At 52.9% G+C, this 17,500-nt stretch overlaps 1 protein-coding gene across 8 annotated transcripts in view; it reads right to left on the bottom strand.

The window, feature by feature from the left end:
* Nucleotides 1–17,261: 17,261 nt before the first annotated feature.
* Nucleotides 17,262–17,500, bottom strand: part of ctnnd1 (catenin (cadherin-associated protein), delta 1) — a 34,607-nt gene continuing 34,368 nt past the window's right edge. For all 8 annotated transcript variants that reach the window (XM_061244546.1, XM_061244550.1, XM_061244548.1 and 5 more), the window contains one exon: nt 17,262–17,475. In XM_061244546.1, coding sequence (XP_061100530.1) covers nt 17,420–17,475 — 56 coding nt within the window. In that variant the 3' untranslated portion in view covers nt 17,262–17,419. The remainder of the gene's footprint in view (nt 17,476–17,500) is intronic.

Genomic DNA, 17,500 nt, shown 5'->3' with positions numbered 1-17,500 from the left:
TGGCCCTGGGTCAAAGTCGCTCAGGTCTTTACACCTGCCTGGTTCTCCCACATCCAACACGTAGACTACGAGAACCACACCTCATATATTACCGTCTAATATATACCCGACCTTCACCATGTGCCTTTGAAACGAGATAATCAACGTTATTCTCTTCATCTGTGAGTGGTCATAAAGCTTTGGCTCATTGGTATAATCACACAAAATTAATTCATTGCAATCATGTGATGAAGTTTATAAAGAGTGGGAGCGGATGAATAATCTTGGTATTTTGTAGAAATTGAATTGAGTAAGAGGAGAGTGATGAATAGTGGAGCAGTATGCTGAATTAAGACTCTTGAAATTACAGTAGTTCCTGCAACTTAGTTCTCAAAGTAAGCTAAAGTGAGCTAATTCTCAAAAATTAAGTTTCTCAAATTAAACCCAGTTTCCCCAAACTGAAATAATCTTCCCAATCAGAGTGTCTTTCTGAAATTCAACACGTTTTTTCAAATGAGACCTGTTCCCTGAAATCAGGAGGATGTTTGGGTTGAGAAGTTTACCTGTGCAGGACGGCTGCTGTGTGTGGGGGGTCCCACCTGCCTGGGAGGGGTCTGGCCCATCCTCCTCATCCCTCCTCAAATCAGCCTCTGCTCCCGCCTCCTCTCCCTCCATCTCTCTCTCTGTTCCTCTCTCCTCTCCCTCACTCTCTCTCTCTCCTCCTCTCTCCTCTCCCTCCTTCTCTCTCTCTCCTCCACTCTCCTCTCCCTCACTCTCTCTCTCTGCACCTCTCTCTTCTCCCTCACTATCTCTCTCTCCTCCTCTCTCCTCTCCCTCACTCTCTCTCTCTCCTCCTGCCTCCTCTCCCTCCATCTCTCTCTCTCCTCCCACCTCCTCTCCCTCCATCTCTCTCTCTCCTCCTCTCTCATCTCCCTCACTCTCTCTCTCTCCTCCTGCCTCCTCTCCCTCCCTGGGTCCCATCTGTCCCATGAGCCTGTCGTTCTCCACCCCGCTTTCTACTCTCACTCCATCCGGCTCCCTCCGTTCTGTGCGAGTCGCCTGTTCCTGGCACCTGGGATTACTCTGGGCTGGGGGTCTCTCCTCCTCTCCTCTCTCCTCCTCCCCTCTCCTCTCTCCCTCCCCCATGTTCATCTCCTCCTCCCCTCTCCTCTCTCCCTCTCCCATGTTCATCTCCTCCTCCCCTCTCTTCTCTCCCTCCCCCATGTTCATCTCTTCCTCCCCTCTCCTCTCTCCCTCCCCAATGTTCATCTCCTCCTCCCCTCTCCTCTCTCCCTCCCCCATGTTCATCTCCTCCTCCTCCTCCTCGCTCCTCGTAGATGCTGAGTCAGCGGAGATGACATCATTAGGGTCGGTCTCACCATGTCTGACTACATCTGTAAGAGCTACTGCTCTGGTGGGTGTGGCCTGAGATCCCTCCCGCTGGACAGTGGGCGTGGCCTGAACGTCCTCCCGCTGGACAGTGGGTGTGGCCTGAACGTCCTCCCGCTGGACAGTGGGCGTGGCCTGAACGTCCTCCCGCTGGACAGTGAGCGTGGCCTGAACGTCCTCCCGCTGGACAGTGGGCGTGGCCTGAACGTCCTCCCGCTGGACAGTGGGTGTGGCCTGAGATCCCTCCCGCTGGACAGTGGGTGTGGCCTGAGATCCCTCCCGCTGGACAGTGGGCGTGGCCTGAACGTCCTCCCGCTGGACAGTGGGCGTGGCCTGAACGTCCTCCCACTGGACAGAGGGTGTGGCCTGAGATTCCTCCCGCTGGACAGAGAGCGTGGCCTGAGAACCCTCCCACTGGATAGAGGGCGTGGCCTGACCTACCTCTTTCTCAGCTGTGGGCGTGGCCTGCACTTGCACTCCCTCCTGTTTCTCAGAGTTGTCCCCCCGCTCTCCTCCTCCTGAACTCCTTCCCTGCCTCCCACTGTTCTCCTTTGCCTCTTGCTCCACACATTCACCAGTACTGTTCTTCTGTGGCTCAGGGTCTACCATCACATCCCTTCTCTCCTCCATCTCCATCACTCCATCCAGCCCGATCTCCCCCAGCTGAACAATCACCATCCCTTCCATTAACCCTCCAATCCTCTTAATCTCCTCCTCTCTTCTCTCTCCATCTCCCTGGGCCATCTCTTCCTCTCCGTGGATCCTCTGTTCCTCTCCGTGGATGCTGCTCAGTTGGGCTATAGCAGAAGGGGTCCCGGGTTCTCTTTCCCAGCATGCTCTGCTTCTTTGTGTCCTCAGGGAAGTCTCCAGCCTGCTGGGCATGGTGATCCTCCTCCTCTTACTCGCTGGTTTGTGTCCATGCTCACCCATCGGTCCACCAGAGCCGTCCGGAGCCAAAATGGACGTTGGTCCTCCAGTTGCCTCCTTTTCTATGGGTCTCTTACGGGGTCTGCCCCGGCCTCGCTTCGGGGGTGGCTCTGGCCTGGGGCTGGCTGCTGCCCTCTGCTGCCCGTCTGCGCAGGTCAGGGGCGGTTTGACAGTCAGGCAGACGCCCTCCTGCTTTACCCCACCTGCGCAGACACTCGGCTTCTGTACATTATCTGCGCAGACTGTAGACCTGTCTACTCTATTTGCGCTGATTGCAGACCTCTTCAGTTCATCAGCACAGTCCGTCTGCCGCGGGTTTCCCGCGCAGCCAGCTGGCCTCCGAGTCTTCCTCACGCAGCCGTTGCGCAGTTTGGCTGCGCAGACGCCGGCTCTGCCAGGGTTCATGCTGGGGTTCATGTTGGGGTTCATGTTGGGGTTCAGTGAGGCTGAGCTCACTGTCAGCGCCCTTCTGGCCCCACCCCTGCCCCGCCCACCCCTGCCCCGCCCAACGCTGCGTGGCCCCGTCTTCTGCATCGTCCTGCAGGGAGCTGCCGGCTTCGGCTTCTTTCCCTCCTCTTCTTTCCATCCCTTTCTCCGCCTCCTGTCTTCCAAAGACGGTCCCCTGGTCGCAGTCTTCCTCATGCTGGTCCCTTCCCCTTCCTCAGCCCTGGTCCTGCGCCTCTCGGCCGCTCCCTTTCGGCTGCATCGCGGCCCCCGCTGGCTCTGGGGAGGACAGGGGCATGATGGGACTTGTAGTGCACAGTGCAGGGGGGTGGGCAGGTCGTGCAGGGGGACGGGGAAGGGACAGAGCCATGACGGGAGAGGCTGGGGAGGCCGAGGGCCCGAGGCCGGAGGGGGGGGAGCGGTGGGAATTTTAGGCAGGGCTGAACTGCCTGCGGCGTTTTTCGGCGGCGCTGCTTCCATGCCGAGGGGAGAGAGACGGGCCGGCAGGCGCAGCTCGTCCAGGCTCGGCGTGATGGGCGGGGGCGGAGAGAGGAACTGTGGGATTCGTAGTTCTGTCCAGGGGGACAGGGACGAGGCCTGGCCCGGCCCCAGGGTCACTGCCGTTCTCCTCGCCGGGGCCGCTGGGCCGCCCTGCCTCATGGTGCCAGTTGCCGGGGCGACACCGGGCTGCGGGGCGAAGGAGTAACTTTGGTGCCCGTGCCGGCCAGCTCCAGTCTGGTCTCCAGCAGGGACCGCGCCACCACCGTCACCGGGCCCAGGTGCAGATCTCTCCCAGGCTCCACCCACGTGACTGTCACGCGACCACAGGAAGTGGTCCAGCATGCACATCTCATCCGAGGCTTGCTGGGTAAGTCTGGGAAATGTAGTCTCTTGGGAACCATTGTACCCTGATTGGTGGTTGATCGGAGGCGAGCCGTCCTGAGTCCTGGGACATGATAACCCTGCGAAACAGAGAGACACTGATTGCAGAATTAAGCCACAGTCACAGAAGCTGAGAACCAATGACTCAAGGTCATGAAAGGCCACATTTATTTTCAGCTCCGCTCCTCCACACTGTGAATACCCAGTCAGTGAATGAATACCCACTGACTGGGTATTCATAGTAAACATTCACACTAAGCTTTCAAACGGAGCAATCATCTCACCGCTCCCTGGCCTCGGCGGCTCTGGGGTCCGGGGGCAGGGGTAAGCACAGGCACCCGAGGGTTCCAGGTTCCTGCCAGCATCCCTCTCCACGATGATTGGGGGCAGGATGTTCAGACCCATCATGATGTCATCCAGGAGTTTCCCAATCTGCTCGTCTGAGTCCTCGGCGATGGGCGGGGCGGGGGGGAGGGGCACAGCCTGCGCAGAGGCGCGGGCGGGGCTGGTTTGCAGCAGTGGGACGGGTTTGTGGGGAGGGGACAGTGGGGTGAGGGTAGGGGGCGAGGACAGGGCGGATGGAGGGGAAAGTGTCAGGGCGCTGAAGATCCGCTGAGGGAGGGGGGGGGCCCTGGAGAGCCGCCTTGGCCTCTTCACGACCGGGAGACCATCCTGGGGAGGGGGGCAGGGGTAGAGAGGGGGGACATTCAGAGAGAAATTTAGAGAGTTGCAAATTTAACTCCAAAAGCCCCCACAGCACAGAGGAAACGCAAAGAAACACAGAAACATACTGTACAGATCCTGTTGGCAGGGGAGAAATCGCCATTAGGACAGAGCACACTATACCAGAGCACACAAGCACACTACACGAGTTCAGCTAGTAGAGCTGAACAAATGATCTTCCACGGTGAACAGGTGAACTGGGGTGAGGACCCAGAGAAACATGATCCAAGCGACCCTTACTAAATGGTATAATATCAAAAGATCCAGTTTACCCAGCCCGGAACAGGGTTACCAGGACCCATCCCTAACGCCTGACCTGGGGGCCAGCAGCCCATTTAACTTGGCTGGGCCCAGTCCAAAAAAGACCGTACAGGATCACCACGTGGGCCCAGCGCTGTAAGGTTCAGGGTGGGGGTCAGGTGCAATGCCCGTCCGGCAAAGGGTGGGAGCAGAGAGGGTGATAATGAAATGGGAGAGCGACTGAACCAGCTTCCGACAGCCAGACAACCACCTGAGCTAATGACGCCCGGCCACCAAGGTGCACCGTGTCTCTCCTCCTGTTCCGGGGCGTTCATGGACAGGAGCCTCAGCCGAGGTATGGAGAGTTTCGAGTTTTGGGGATACAGTGGTGGCTCCTCTGCTGTTTGCAGATGATGTTGTCCTTTTGGCCTCATTGTCATGCACTATAACAGCTTGCAGGCCAGTGTAATGTGCTTGGGATGAGGGTCAGCATCTCCATGTCTACAAACATGGATGTTATGAACAACTGCCCCAGGTGGAGGAGTTCAGGTATCCCAGGGTCTTCTTCACGATGAAAAAAGGGATCAGGAGACTGACAGACATGTAGGTGCTGTGTCCCCAGTAATGCGGCCCTTGTGTCAGACGATGGTGGTGAGGAAAGCATTGAAACTCTCTGGATTTAACATTCGATCTTCATCCCACCTATGGTCACAATCTAGAGGTAGTGACCAGAAGAAGGAGATCACAAATACAAGCGGGTGAAGTGAGCTTCCTCCAGAGGGTAGCAGGGTTTACTCCCCCTGATAGGATGAGGAGCTCAGCCATCCTGGAGGACCTCTCAGTAGAGAGGAGTCAGATGAGGAGGTGCTCCTCCTCATTGAGAGGAGTCAGCTGAGGGGGTTCAGGCTGCCCCCTGGGTGCCTCCTTTGGGGGTGTTCCAGGCAGACCCAGGGACAGACCCAGGACACGCTGGAGGGATTATATCTCCTAGCTCGGCCTGGGGCAGCCTTAGGATCCCCAGGATTATTTAGAGGAATTTGCTGGGGTGAGGGATATTTGGGCTGCTCTGCTTGCCCTGTTGCTACTGCGACCCGGACCTGGATTCAGCTGTTAGACAATGGATGGATGAAACAAAGAACAAAACAGAAACAAAGGCCCACCTACCTTGCTCCGGATGATTCTGCCGAGCGTGGGCAGGTTTTGCCGATGCCTCAGGCCCCTCCCCCTGCCTACGGAGTTCCCGCCCCTGGGGGTGGAGGCCACGCCTTCCTCCCTCCTGCTGACGATCTCCCAGAGGTGGCCCTTGCACTGCCGCCTCAGTCTGATCTTGATGGATATCCGGCAGTCCCTCTGCCGGGCCTGCAGGGTGCCAGCCCTGCCCCTTCCCTGGCCCCTGCCCCTACCCCTCATCCTGCTGCTCCTCATCCTCCCCACCTTTCCATCCTCAATCGGGCCGGGGATCAGAACGTGGCTGCCGCCCAGACTACGACTGCCTCGCTGCCGCCGCTTGCCCGGCTTGTCCCCGGCGCACGTCCGGGCCGCCCCCCTCCTAGCGCCGAGGACAGCCCCCCCTCTGGACCCTGTGTCTGCTGGGCTGTGGCTCTCTGCTGGTGGGATGAAACCAGGCCTCACACGGGCAGCATAACCCGGACCTGGGGCAAGAGCAGCCAGAGCAGAGGCACAGCCCATAGGTGGGGCTGCTGTGACATCATCACTCAGCGCCACAGTACGGACAGCGAGTTGGCCGGTACCACAGTTGGCGGTCTCCATGGCAACATCAGCCGGGGCAGCGGCTCTCTTTGTAGGAGAGACGCCAGCCAGCCCGGGGGCTGCGGACGACGACAGAGAGAAATAGTCGTCACTGCCCTCAGATGGCATCGTGGCACAGGGGAGCTGGCCAGCTGGGGGTCTGAGAGGAGCCTGGCCCGGAGCGGGGAGCGATGGCGAGGTCATCACTACGGGGTGAGGACGTTTGGGGGAAATGTGGACGCGAGCATCAGCATCTGCGCAGTCTGTCTGCGTTCCCATGTCTGTGCCCCCCTCCTCCTCCCCCTCTCCTCTCCTCCCTCCCTCCCCCTCTCCTCTCCTCCCTCCCTCCTCCTCCTCCTCCGCCTCCTCCAGGAGTCCCTGGATCCCCAGGCTGGCCGCGGCCTGCAGGAGCTGGTCCCGCTCGGCCGGCCCGTCCCCCTGCAGCCGGCCCGAGTACAGGAAGCCCACCAGCCGCAGCAGAGGCTCCGCCCCCACGGCCTGCAGCTCCAGCAGCCGGGTCCGCCCAGGGGGGGGGGCGGGGCCTCGGCACAGAACCTGAGCGAGGGCGGGGCTCAGCGCCGCCAAGACACAGCTGTGGGCCGGAACAGATATACCTGAGAGAGGGAGAGAGGGAGAGAGGGAGAGAGGGAGGAGGTGGAGGCAGGAGACAGAGAGAGGGAGAGAGGGAGGAGGTGGAGGCAGGAGAGAGACGGAGAGAGAGAGAGGGAGAGGAAGGAGGTGGAGGCAGGAGAGAGAGGGAGGGAGAGAGGAAGGAGGTAGAGGCATGAGAGAGGGAGGGGGTAAAAGAGAGAGGGAGGAGAGAGAGGGAGGGGGTGAAAGAGAGAGGGAGGAGAGACACAGGGAGGGGGTGAAAGAGAGAGGGAGGAGAGAGGGGGTGAAAGAGAGAGGGAGGAGAGAGAGGGGGTGAAAGAGAGAGGGAGGAGAGACACAGGGAGGGGGTGAAAGAGAGAGGGAGGAGAGAGAGGGAGGGGGTGAAAGAGAGAGGGAGGAGAGGGAGGGGGTGAAAGAGAGAGGGAGGAGAGACACAGGGAGGGGGTAAAAGAGAGAGGGAGGAGAGAGAGGGAGAGAATGGTGGGATGGAGAGAGGGAGGGGGTGAAAGAGAGAGGGAGGAGAGACACAGGGAGGGGGTGAAAGAGAGAGGGAGGAGAGACACAGGGAGGGGGTGAAAGAGAGAGGAGAGAGAGGGAGGGGGTGAAAGAGAGAGGGAGGAGAGACACAGGGAGGGGGTGAAAGAGAGAGGGAGGAGAGACACAGGGAGGGGGTGAAAGAGAGAGGAGAGAGAGGGAGGGGGTGAAAGAGAGAGGAGAGAGAGGGAGGGGGTGAAAGAGAGAGGGAGGAGAGAGAGAGAATGGTGGGATGGAGAGAGGGAGGGGGTGAAAGAGAGAGGGAGGAGAGACACAGGGAGGGGGTGAAAGAGGGAGGAGAGAGAGGGAGGGGGTGAAAGAGAGAGGAGAGAGAGGGAGGGGGTGAAAGAGAGAGGGAGGAGAGAGAGAGAATGGTGGGATGGAGAGAGGGAGGGGGTGAAAGAGAGAGGGAGGAGAGACACAGGGAGGGGGTGAAAGAGAGAGGGAGGAGAGACAGGGAGGGGGTGAAAGAGAGAGGGAGGAGAGACACAGGGAGGGGGTGAAAGAGAGAGGGAGGAGAGACAGGGAGGGGGTGAAAGAGAGAGGGAGGAGACACACAGGGAGGGGGTGAAAGAGAGAGGGAGGAGAGACACAGGGAGGGGGTGAAAGAGAGAGGGAGGAGAGACAGGGAGGGGGTGAAAGAGAGAGGGAGGAGAGAGAGGGAGGGGGTGAAAGAGGGAGGAGAGAGAGGGAGGGGGTGAAAGAGAGAGGGAGGAGAGACACAGGGAGGGGGTGAAAGAGAGAGGGAGGAGAGACACAGGGAGGGGGTGAAAGAGGGAGGAGAGAGAGGGAGGGGGTGAAAGAGGGAGGAGAGAGAGGGAGGGGGTGAAAGAGGGAGGAGAGAGAGGGAGGGGGTGAAAGAGAGAGGGAGGAGAGACACAGGGAGGGGGTGAAAGAGAGAGGGAGGAGAGACACAGGGAGGGGGTGAAAGAGGGAGGAGAGAGAGGGAGGGGGTGAAAGAGGGAGGAGAGAGAGGGAGGGGGTGAAAGAGAGAGGGAGGAGAGACACAGGGAGGGGGTGAAAGAGAGAGGGAGGAGAGACAGGGAGGGGGTGAAAGAGAGAGGGAGGAGAGAGAGGGAGGGGGTGAAAGAGAGAGGGAGGAGAGAGAGGGAGGGGGTGACTGAGCGTACACATTACTGGCTCTGAACAGCGAGGTGCGGAGCTGCTCTCACCCTCGGCCTGCAGGAGCGTGTCGCAGAACAGGCTGCTCCGCTGCTGCCCCTGCAGCGCATCCAGCAGCTTCTGCTCGAACCCGTGCCTCTGCCACAGCCACATCCAGCCCTGCAAGGCACAGCCCTGTCACAGCCACATCCAGCCCTGCAAGGCACAGCCCTGTCACAGCCACATCCAGCCCTGCAAGGCACAGCCCTGCCACAGCACCCACACATCCAGCCCTGCAAGGCACAGCCCTGCCACAGCACCCACACATCCAGCCCTGCAAGGCACAGCCCTGCCACAGCACCCACACATCCAGCCCTGCAAGGCACAGCCCTGTCACAGCCACATCCAGCCCTGCAAGGCACAGCCCTGTCACAGCCACATCCAGCCCTGCAAGGCACAGCCCTGCCACAGCACCCACACATCCAGCCCTGCAAGGCACAGCCCTGTCACAGCCACACCCAGCCCTGCAAGGCACAGCCCTGCCACAGCCACATCCAGCCCTGCAAGGCACAGCCCTGCCACAGCACCCACACATCCAACGCAATGGATACAGCGAATAACCAGGTGCAGTGAAGTCCATAAGCACTTCTGTTCTATTGGCAATGTACTCCAGCATGTTGGATTTGATGTGAAACAATGAACATGGGGTTAAAGTGCAGACTGCCACCTTTAATTTGAGGGTATTTACAGCCATATTGGGTGATCCATGTAAGAACAACATCCCTTTTGATACATAGTAGGTCCCCCAGGTTTACGGGACCAAAAGTAATCGGACAGTTGGCTTCTTGGCTGTTTCTGATTACTCCAGTGTATTCAATCACTTCCTTAGAACAGGTTAGAAAGCTTTCAATATCTAGTCTTGATTCTAGGCTTTTGGTTGCCATTGGAGTCTGTGTTATTAGCATTTGTCAACATGACTAGTGCCAATGAAAGCCAAGGTTAAGCCATTATGAGGTTGAGAAATGGTGAATGCAGGCTCTGGTAGGCCAAGGAAGACCTCTACAGTTGATGTGAATACCCTCAAATTAAAGGTCAGTCTGCACTTTTACATCATATTCATTGTTTCATTTAAAATCCAATGTTCTGAAATACAGAGCCAAGGGAACAGAAATTGTACCTCTGACCAAATACTAATGGACTGCGCTGATCATGCATTTACTGTAAAATCAAATCTACAACCAATAAGTTACAACCCCATTTCCCAAACAACATATGTCCATTTCACAACCACGGGGTGACATTATGATTGCTAATTATTAACAGTTATATACAATCAGTGAGCAATTTATTAGGTAGACCTGTACACCAGCTTGTTGATGCAGATATTTAATCAGCCAATCATTAACTGCATAACATCATGCAGTTGTCATCAAGAGGTTCAGCTGTTGTTCAGACCAAATGTCAGAATGGGGAAGAAATGTGATCTACGTGACTTTGACCGTGGCATGATTGTTGGTGCCAGACAGAGCGGTTTGAGTATCGCAGAAACTGCTGATCTCCTGGGATTTTCATGCCAACAGTCCCTAGAGTTTGCAGAGAATGGTACGTAAAACAAAAAACAGCCAGTGGGCATCAGTTCTGTGGGGAAAAGTGTGTTGTTAAAGACCTCCCGTACGGCAAAGAATCTTGGGGGTCACTCTTGATAACTGCCTCACCCTGGCTCCACAAGTATCCTCCAATGCCAGAACCTGCAGGTTCTTCCTCTATAATATACGTCGTATCCGTCATCTCCTGATGGAGAAAGCCACCCAGCTCCTAGTCCAGGCGCTCGTCATTTCCCGCCTGGATTACTGCAACTGCAACTGGATTAGCCGGTCTCCCAGCGTGTGCCATCAAGCTCCTCCAGCTGGTCCAGAATGCTGCAGCCCGCCTGATCACCAGTCAGCCCAGGTCGGCTCATGTCACCCCGCTTCTCATTGGCCTCCACTGGCTTCCTATTGCCGCACGCATCCGATTCAAGGCCCTAGTGTTGGCATTTCAGGCTGCTAAGGGGACTGCCCCACCTTACATACAATCCTTGATCACTCCCTACTCCCATTACATTACATTACATTACGTGGCATTTAGCAGACGCTCTTATCCAGAGCGACGTACAACAAAGTGCAAATCAAACACAAGAACAAGTGCAAAAGTGGACCTGAGAGGACATTACATTATTGGCATTTGGCAGACGCTCTTATCCAGAGCGACGTACAACAAGGACAGTACAATTCCGAGTCCTACCACAGTTGGCAGCCAATAAAAACAACAATACCTCTACAAGTACCGATATCTATACATGAGTGCCATTACGGTCTAAGGCTAATCACAGTGATTGTGAGTTGGGGAGGGAAAGGTGTAGCCTGAAGAGATGGGTCTTCAGTCTGCGCTTGAAGGAGGTCAGAGACTCTGCCGTTCTGACATCCACCGGGAGGTCATTCCACCACCGTGGGACCAGGACAGACAGCAGTCGTGAGCGTGAAGTGCAGGTGTGGCGAGGGGGAGGCGCCAGACGGCACGAAGTGGCAGAACGGAGGGTTCTTGTTGGTGTATAGGTCTTGATAAGGGATTGAATATACACAGGGGCTGATCCTTTAACTGCCTGGTATGCGAGCACCAAAGTTTTAAATTTGATGCGAGCCATAACAGGCAGCTGGTTGGTTGCAGGAGGTTGCTGAGCAGGGGGGTGACATGTGGATGTCTGGGAACATTGAATACCAGATGGGCTGCAGCATTCTGGATGAGTTGTAGGGGTCTGATGGCAGATGCTGGAAGGCCAGACAGCAGAGAATTGCAATAGTCCAGGCGGGACAGGACCATTGCTTGAACAAGGAGCTGAGTGGAGTAGGTGGTGAGAAAGGGTCGGATTCTCCGGATGTTGTACAGGAAGAACCTGCACGCCTGGGTCACTGTAGCAATGTTCTTGGAGAACTCCCCAGCTAGACCACTCCGGTCTGCCAGCTCTGGTCGCCTTATGGTTCCCTCTCTAGCACCTGGTGGTCGAGCTGCACGTTCACGCCTGTTTTCCGTTCTGGTTCCTCAGTGGTGGAATGACTTGCCTACCACTGTCAGGACAGCAGAATCCCTCCCCCTATTTCGATGCAGACTAAAAACACACCTTTTCAAACTCTACCTTAGTCCTCCCTCCTGATTTCCCCCGCCCCCCTTTCTGACTATATGTTTAGAACAGCACTTCATGTGTATTTTCCTAGTTATGAATGTGATGCTTTGAACCTATGCACTTGTAAGTCACTTTGGATTAAAAGCGTCTGCCAAATGACTAAAATGTAATGTAAATGTAAGACAGAGGTCAGAGGAGAAGGGCCAGACTGGTCGAACATTAGCTTGCATTAGATGGCAAAACTGCGATAATGTTCTTCACAACTTCACAACAAGTAATTATGTTCCAAATAAAAATGCACGTTCATTTCCATCGCATTTCACTGGTAGTTAATAGTTTCTCTATATCAAGGATCAAAGTCATGAAAATGAATAACGTTGAATTATTACTGAACTGAATAAATACAATTAGGCAGGAACAGGACGTGGGATATAATGTGACGGCGGAACAAGCAACAGCAGAACCCGCAAGATTACATATCGTGAAGTGAAATCATACTTCCATTTTTTTTTCTTTGTGTGTGTGTGTGTGTGTGTGTGTGTGTGTGTGTGGGGGTTTTGTAACTGCGCTCTTCGGTATTTCGCCATAACAGGCACAACAGGTTTCTATCTGGTCCATTAAAAGAGAATGAGCGTTGTGCTGAAACTAGGACACACAGGACCGGTCTCGGGTTACATCATATGCGCCTTGGAGCTATCTATCTGGCTGCTAAACGCCAACTAGCCCCACACATAGTCGTATAAGTAACGTTAGCTAGCAGGTGAAAAAAATGGTAAATTATGTTTCCTTAACCTTGCTTACTCGTTATTTGATATCAATGAAGTGTAACTTAAATTCGTCAAGCAATTTTCTCTAATCTGGATAAAAAACTGACAGAACACCTAAACTGTAGTAAAGACACCAGAAAGACACCAGATTCTGGATTCTATTTTAACAGAACTTGTTGCTCAGAACGGCAGTGCTATTTTGACTATCCGCTGGAACAGCAGTAAATTATAAACAAAATTCCAGTTAATGGCACACGCATCTTCAGATAGCTAACCCACCCCTGCTGTACGACGCTCACTAATTTGTTAGCACCTACGCTGCATCGCTTCATGCCGACTACCATGCCATGTCATGTTCAACACACGGCTAACTGCCTAAACAAACCAAGGTACAGGCCTAGAATTGCTACCAGGGCTAGGTAGCTAACATGTGGGCCACGAATATGCCACGGAAACCGTTCGCTAACCAGACCCAAGGTCGTCGGGAAACACATGCTGGCTGACTAGCTAAAATGGGTAGTACAACGAGCAACTTGTAAGAACTGCACCTGCTTACCTTCTTTTATAAGTTCGCTTAAAGTCGTTTTAACACAACAGGTCTTTGTCAACTTACAGAGCTTACAACAACTTTTTAGCTTAGAAGATAAATTAACAAATGTTTTCCAGATGTATTCTAGCTGCTATATGCGTTTTAAACAACGGTGATATAGCAGGTTCCCCGATTAGAGTGGCTACTTTACTTTTTCCAGCGTAACGTGCAACGCTGAGAAACAAGGATGTACAAGGATGTTGGGAAACTACAGGCCATTAACGGCCATTCCGGCTCTTTTCGGTCTACATTTGAACACCTGGACAGTCACCATAAAATGTCTGACCCACAATGGTGGCATCACGCATGGCCTTGACATTTCAACGTTAGCTACTTGTCCAAATTCGATAGAGAAAACTGGATTTTGCCTTCGTTTCCCATTCAGCGATAGAAAAACATCCAGTGACAAGCGTATTGCACCACAATTTCAAATTTTAAGTTTCCACTGAAAAATTTGCTTATATAATAAATATTTGTAATTTGATATTAAAATGATGTCCATTATGCTAAGATTAATACAAGTCATGTACATTGTTATGATTATAGCCGAGGTCAACTTCAGTAAATCTAGGGCTATTTCTGCATATCGCAAGGTCCTAAAGGTAGCTGTGCTCGTTTTCGTTTTTAACGCTAAAATCTACAACCAACAAAGACGCAATAAACCATGCAAGGAGAGCAAACGTATGCATTAACCACAAGTATTTTAATAAAAAGTAAATGATTACACCGATTAAGTTAATTACAAATATGCTAATAAAACAGTCATGTAGAATAGCAAAACCAGCTGACCCTGCCGCTCTCCTTGGCCCGGGTGTGCAAGGTGCTGCAGGTGAAGTGGGTCAGGCTCATGTCATGAGCAACAGCCTTTAAACTGCTCATACATTTTTTACAGTATAATAAAGTCCACTGAAAATCCTGTAAAGTTGCTGAAATTGATACTTTCCAGATAATGCTTGCCTAACCCTAACCTTTAAAAAAGAAAATAAGAAATTGCACTTACAATGACTGTTGTGTCTTTTTGTTTAGAACAGCTCTTCATGCGTATTTTACTAGTTATGGATTTGATGCTTTTGCGGAAGAACCCATGCACTTGTAAATCGCTTTGGATTAAAAGTGTCAAATGACAAATTTGTGACATGTAAATAATGCAATGCAAAATGCAAAATAGAAACATTACTTTGCAAGTCATCATCGGACTGTTATCTCGCTGCTTACTATGACGAACCAACCTGGTCTCATCTCAGTATATGAAACGATGTTGACACTGTGCCCAGGAATACTGGCATGCTTTGGTTGTAACTTTGGCAGATATGCAGTTGATGGTAGGAAATAGTTCTCTGTATAACCATACACAGCAAGGTCCGCAGTCCCTATTAAACCTCAGCTGCAGCCGGCACCTTTAACACAAGGCAGGATGGGTCCACCAAATTCTCACCCTATCAACTGCACAGCAGAAATCAGGAATTGAGACCAAGCAATGCATTCCCCATCACACGGCCACTGTAGCCTCATCTTCCTGTTCTTAGAAGCCTTCCGCTGCTGTGACCCACGGTTCAACAACGCCGTGTGTTCAGACATGCCCTGGCAAAACCATTTGCATTCCGCAAAACCACTCATGTTGTAAACAGCCGTTATTTGAGAATTTGCAGCCTTTCCTTTAGTTTGAACAAGACACCCTATTCTCCACTCCATTGCACAGTCTGATGTTAGGTCAAACTAAAACCTTGAAACCTTTGTCAGTTTTGTAAGGATTGGTTGGATCGGCCTGATGCAGAGGTCTCCAGCGGAGCAAAGAGTTGCAGATTTTGAACAAAACAAATACTGATCGAATCAAACGCATACTCTCAGTGACCAGATTAGGCATTGGTCTGGACGTATTGGTCTTCGTGACGCGTTGTGTGTTCAGAGACGCTCTTCTGCACACCACTGTTGTAATGTGTGGTTATTTGAGCTGTCACCTTCCTGTCAGCTTTGACCAGTCTGGCCATTCTCCTCTGAGCTCATCAATCACAGTGCACACCAATCTCACCAGCAAACACTCACAAACCACAGCACACAGTCTGCTCTGAAAAAAAGATTTTTATTAAAAAACAGTATTGCTAGTTACATACTTCAGTGAAGGAAATGTGCAACTTTTAAGAAGGCAAAGAGATGCTGTTTATTTACGATTTAACTATCAATTAGTGTTATAATGGTTGCGCAGCGGAGCAAGGCCAGGGCCTTCATTTTAAGAAATCATCCATATAATTTCAGAATAAAAACAAACTGATTGCATAAGCATTCACCAACCACACCCTCAAAAAAAAAAAATGTATCCCCAAATCTTAAGACAATATATATATAAAAAATACATAAAAACCCAAACAAAAAAAAAAACAAAATTAAAAAGGATTTTCTATTCATATAAAGTTATATGTGCTTAATTCTTTCTTATCAAAAAAAAAAAGACAAAACAAAAAACATCAGGTCTAAACTCCCAATTACTTCTGAACATAAAATTTCTCCCAAATTTGAAATCAGTGAGAAGGCACCCACTATGCCCCCCCCCCCACCCCACCCCACCCCAGCCCTCAGTTCCTCCAATGGCGATCAAGCCCATTCAGCATACACTGCTTTTCAACCAACAGCCACACTGTAGTGCTCAGAAGCAACCAATCATATGAAGCGGATAAGATGCTGCCATGCATGTCTTACATACATTTATTTAAGTAAGTGGCCTTAGGAATGAATCAGTTAAATGAGCCGTTCTTTCTGGAAGGATTTAAAGAAATTGAGGCTCTGGGGGTGGAGCCTAGCTGTATCACCATGGGAAACCCAGTTGTGGGCAGGGCCTAGCTGTATCACCATGGGAAACCCAGTTGTGGGCGGGGCCAAGCTGGAGAGTTTATCCAGCCACGTCCAGGATTCTGAAACCCAATGTAGTCATCTTTCTGCAGGACGCAACGCCTCTAGTCACCAAAAACTACAAATCCCATCAGCACAGACAGAGACCCTTCAGGCCGTCTCCTCTTCCTGGACGCACAGGAAGGACAGGTGGGAAAATCTGAACCTTGCTACACAGAACCCTTGGGCCAGAACAAAAAATGGAAAGCGATAATTAATCTGTGGGCATGCTAGTCAGGTTTAAACAGAAAACACAACCCTCTGCTACCAATTGCTCGAAAAGGCCCAGAGAGACAAAGCAGGTATTTGTTCTACATAAATACATAAACGCACTATTAACGTCACCGGTACAGTATAAACTGGGCCCACCCACAGCCACACTGACCCTGAAGATCACGCTCCCAGTGCCGTCACTGTAGGACCAAACGTTCATCTGTAGATTTTCACACTAAACCTGAGGCTACAGAGGGTTTGGAAGGATCCTAATTGGCTCATTTTGGCTTTAGATGGAGTTTGTACAGATGAGGGGGCTTTTCACAGGGCGGTTCAGACTGGGGCAGAGCTTCAGAGGGAGCGACTGAAACTAACGCTCTATAAATCAACATTTAAACAGGAAGTCTCCGAGGGCCGGTGTCTCTCAGGCGCGTGCCGCGGGGCCACGATCATATTTACAGAAGATGGGGCCCGGTGGGGGGCGGAGCCGGATGCAGGTGGGCGGGAACGAGGATGACATCAGCAGCAGTAAGACACGCCCCTTCGTGTAGAGTTATAGATCATTACCGCGTCAGCAGGATTATGATTGTCAGAAAATGAGTGCTTTTAAAACAGAGCGAGAGAGAGCCTGGGGTAAAGATGGAGGCGCTGCTGCCCCCTGGGGCAGGAGAGAGCGGCCGAACACCGAGCAGAGGAGAGACCACACAGCTGCGCACTGCTGTCGGGGTGATGGGTATCACGGTCCCCCAGTCTCAGAGGAGAGACCCCACTGGTGTTGGGGTGATGGGTATCTGGACCCCCCCCCCGGTCTCAGAGGAGAGACCGCACTGGTGTCGGGGTGATGGGTATCACGGCCCCCCCGGTCTCAGAGGAGAGACCGCACAGCTGTGCACTGGGGACCTGCACAGATGGGTGTGGGATTCATGTAGTGGTCTGTGTACTGAAGTATCCACCTGTTACTGTGGTCTCTGTGTGGTCTCTCCAATGCCATATGTGGGGTTTCACCTGCAGTGTGGGTGGTTTCTGTGTGGTTTCTCCCATTGGGTGTGTGTGGTCTCTGGTTGGTCACTTGCAGGGTGTGTGTGGTCTCTGGTTGGTCTCTTGCAGGGTGTGTGTGGTCTCTGGTTGGTCTCTTGCAGGGTGTGTGTGGTTTCTGGTTGGTCTCTTGCAGGGTGTGTGTGGTTTCTGGTTGGTCTCTTGCAGGGTGTGTGTGGTTTCTCCTGCGGATCAGCAGTGGCAGGGGGCAGGCAGGTCTCTCTCAGCGATGTAGACCATCAGTTTTTCTGCAGCAGGAGGAGAGGGGTCACA

This window comes from Conger conger, chromosome 6, assembly GCF_963514075.1.
Source record: "Conger conger chromosome 6, fConCon1.1, whole genome shotgun sequence".
Classification (NCBI taxonomy): domain Eukaryota; kingdom Metazoa; phylum Chordata; class Actinopteri; order Anguilliformes; family Congridae; genus Conger; species Conger conger.
The sequence above is the reverse complement of the archived record's forward strand: the minus strand, read 5'-3'. Positions and strand labels throughout refer to the sequence as shown.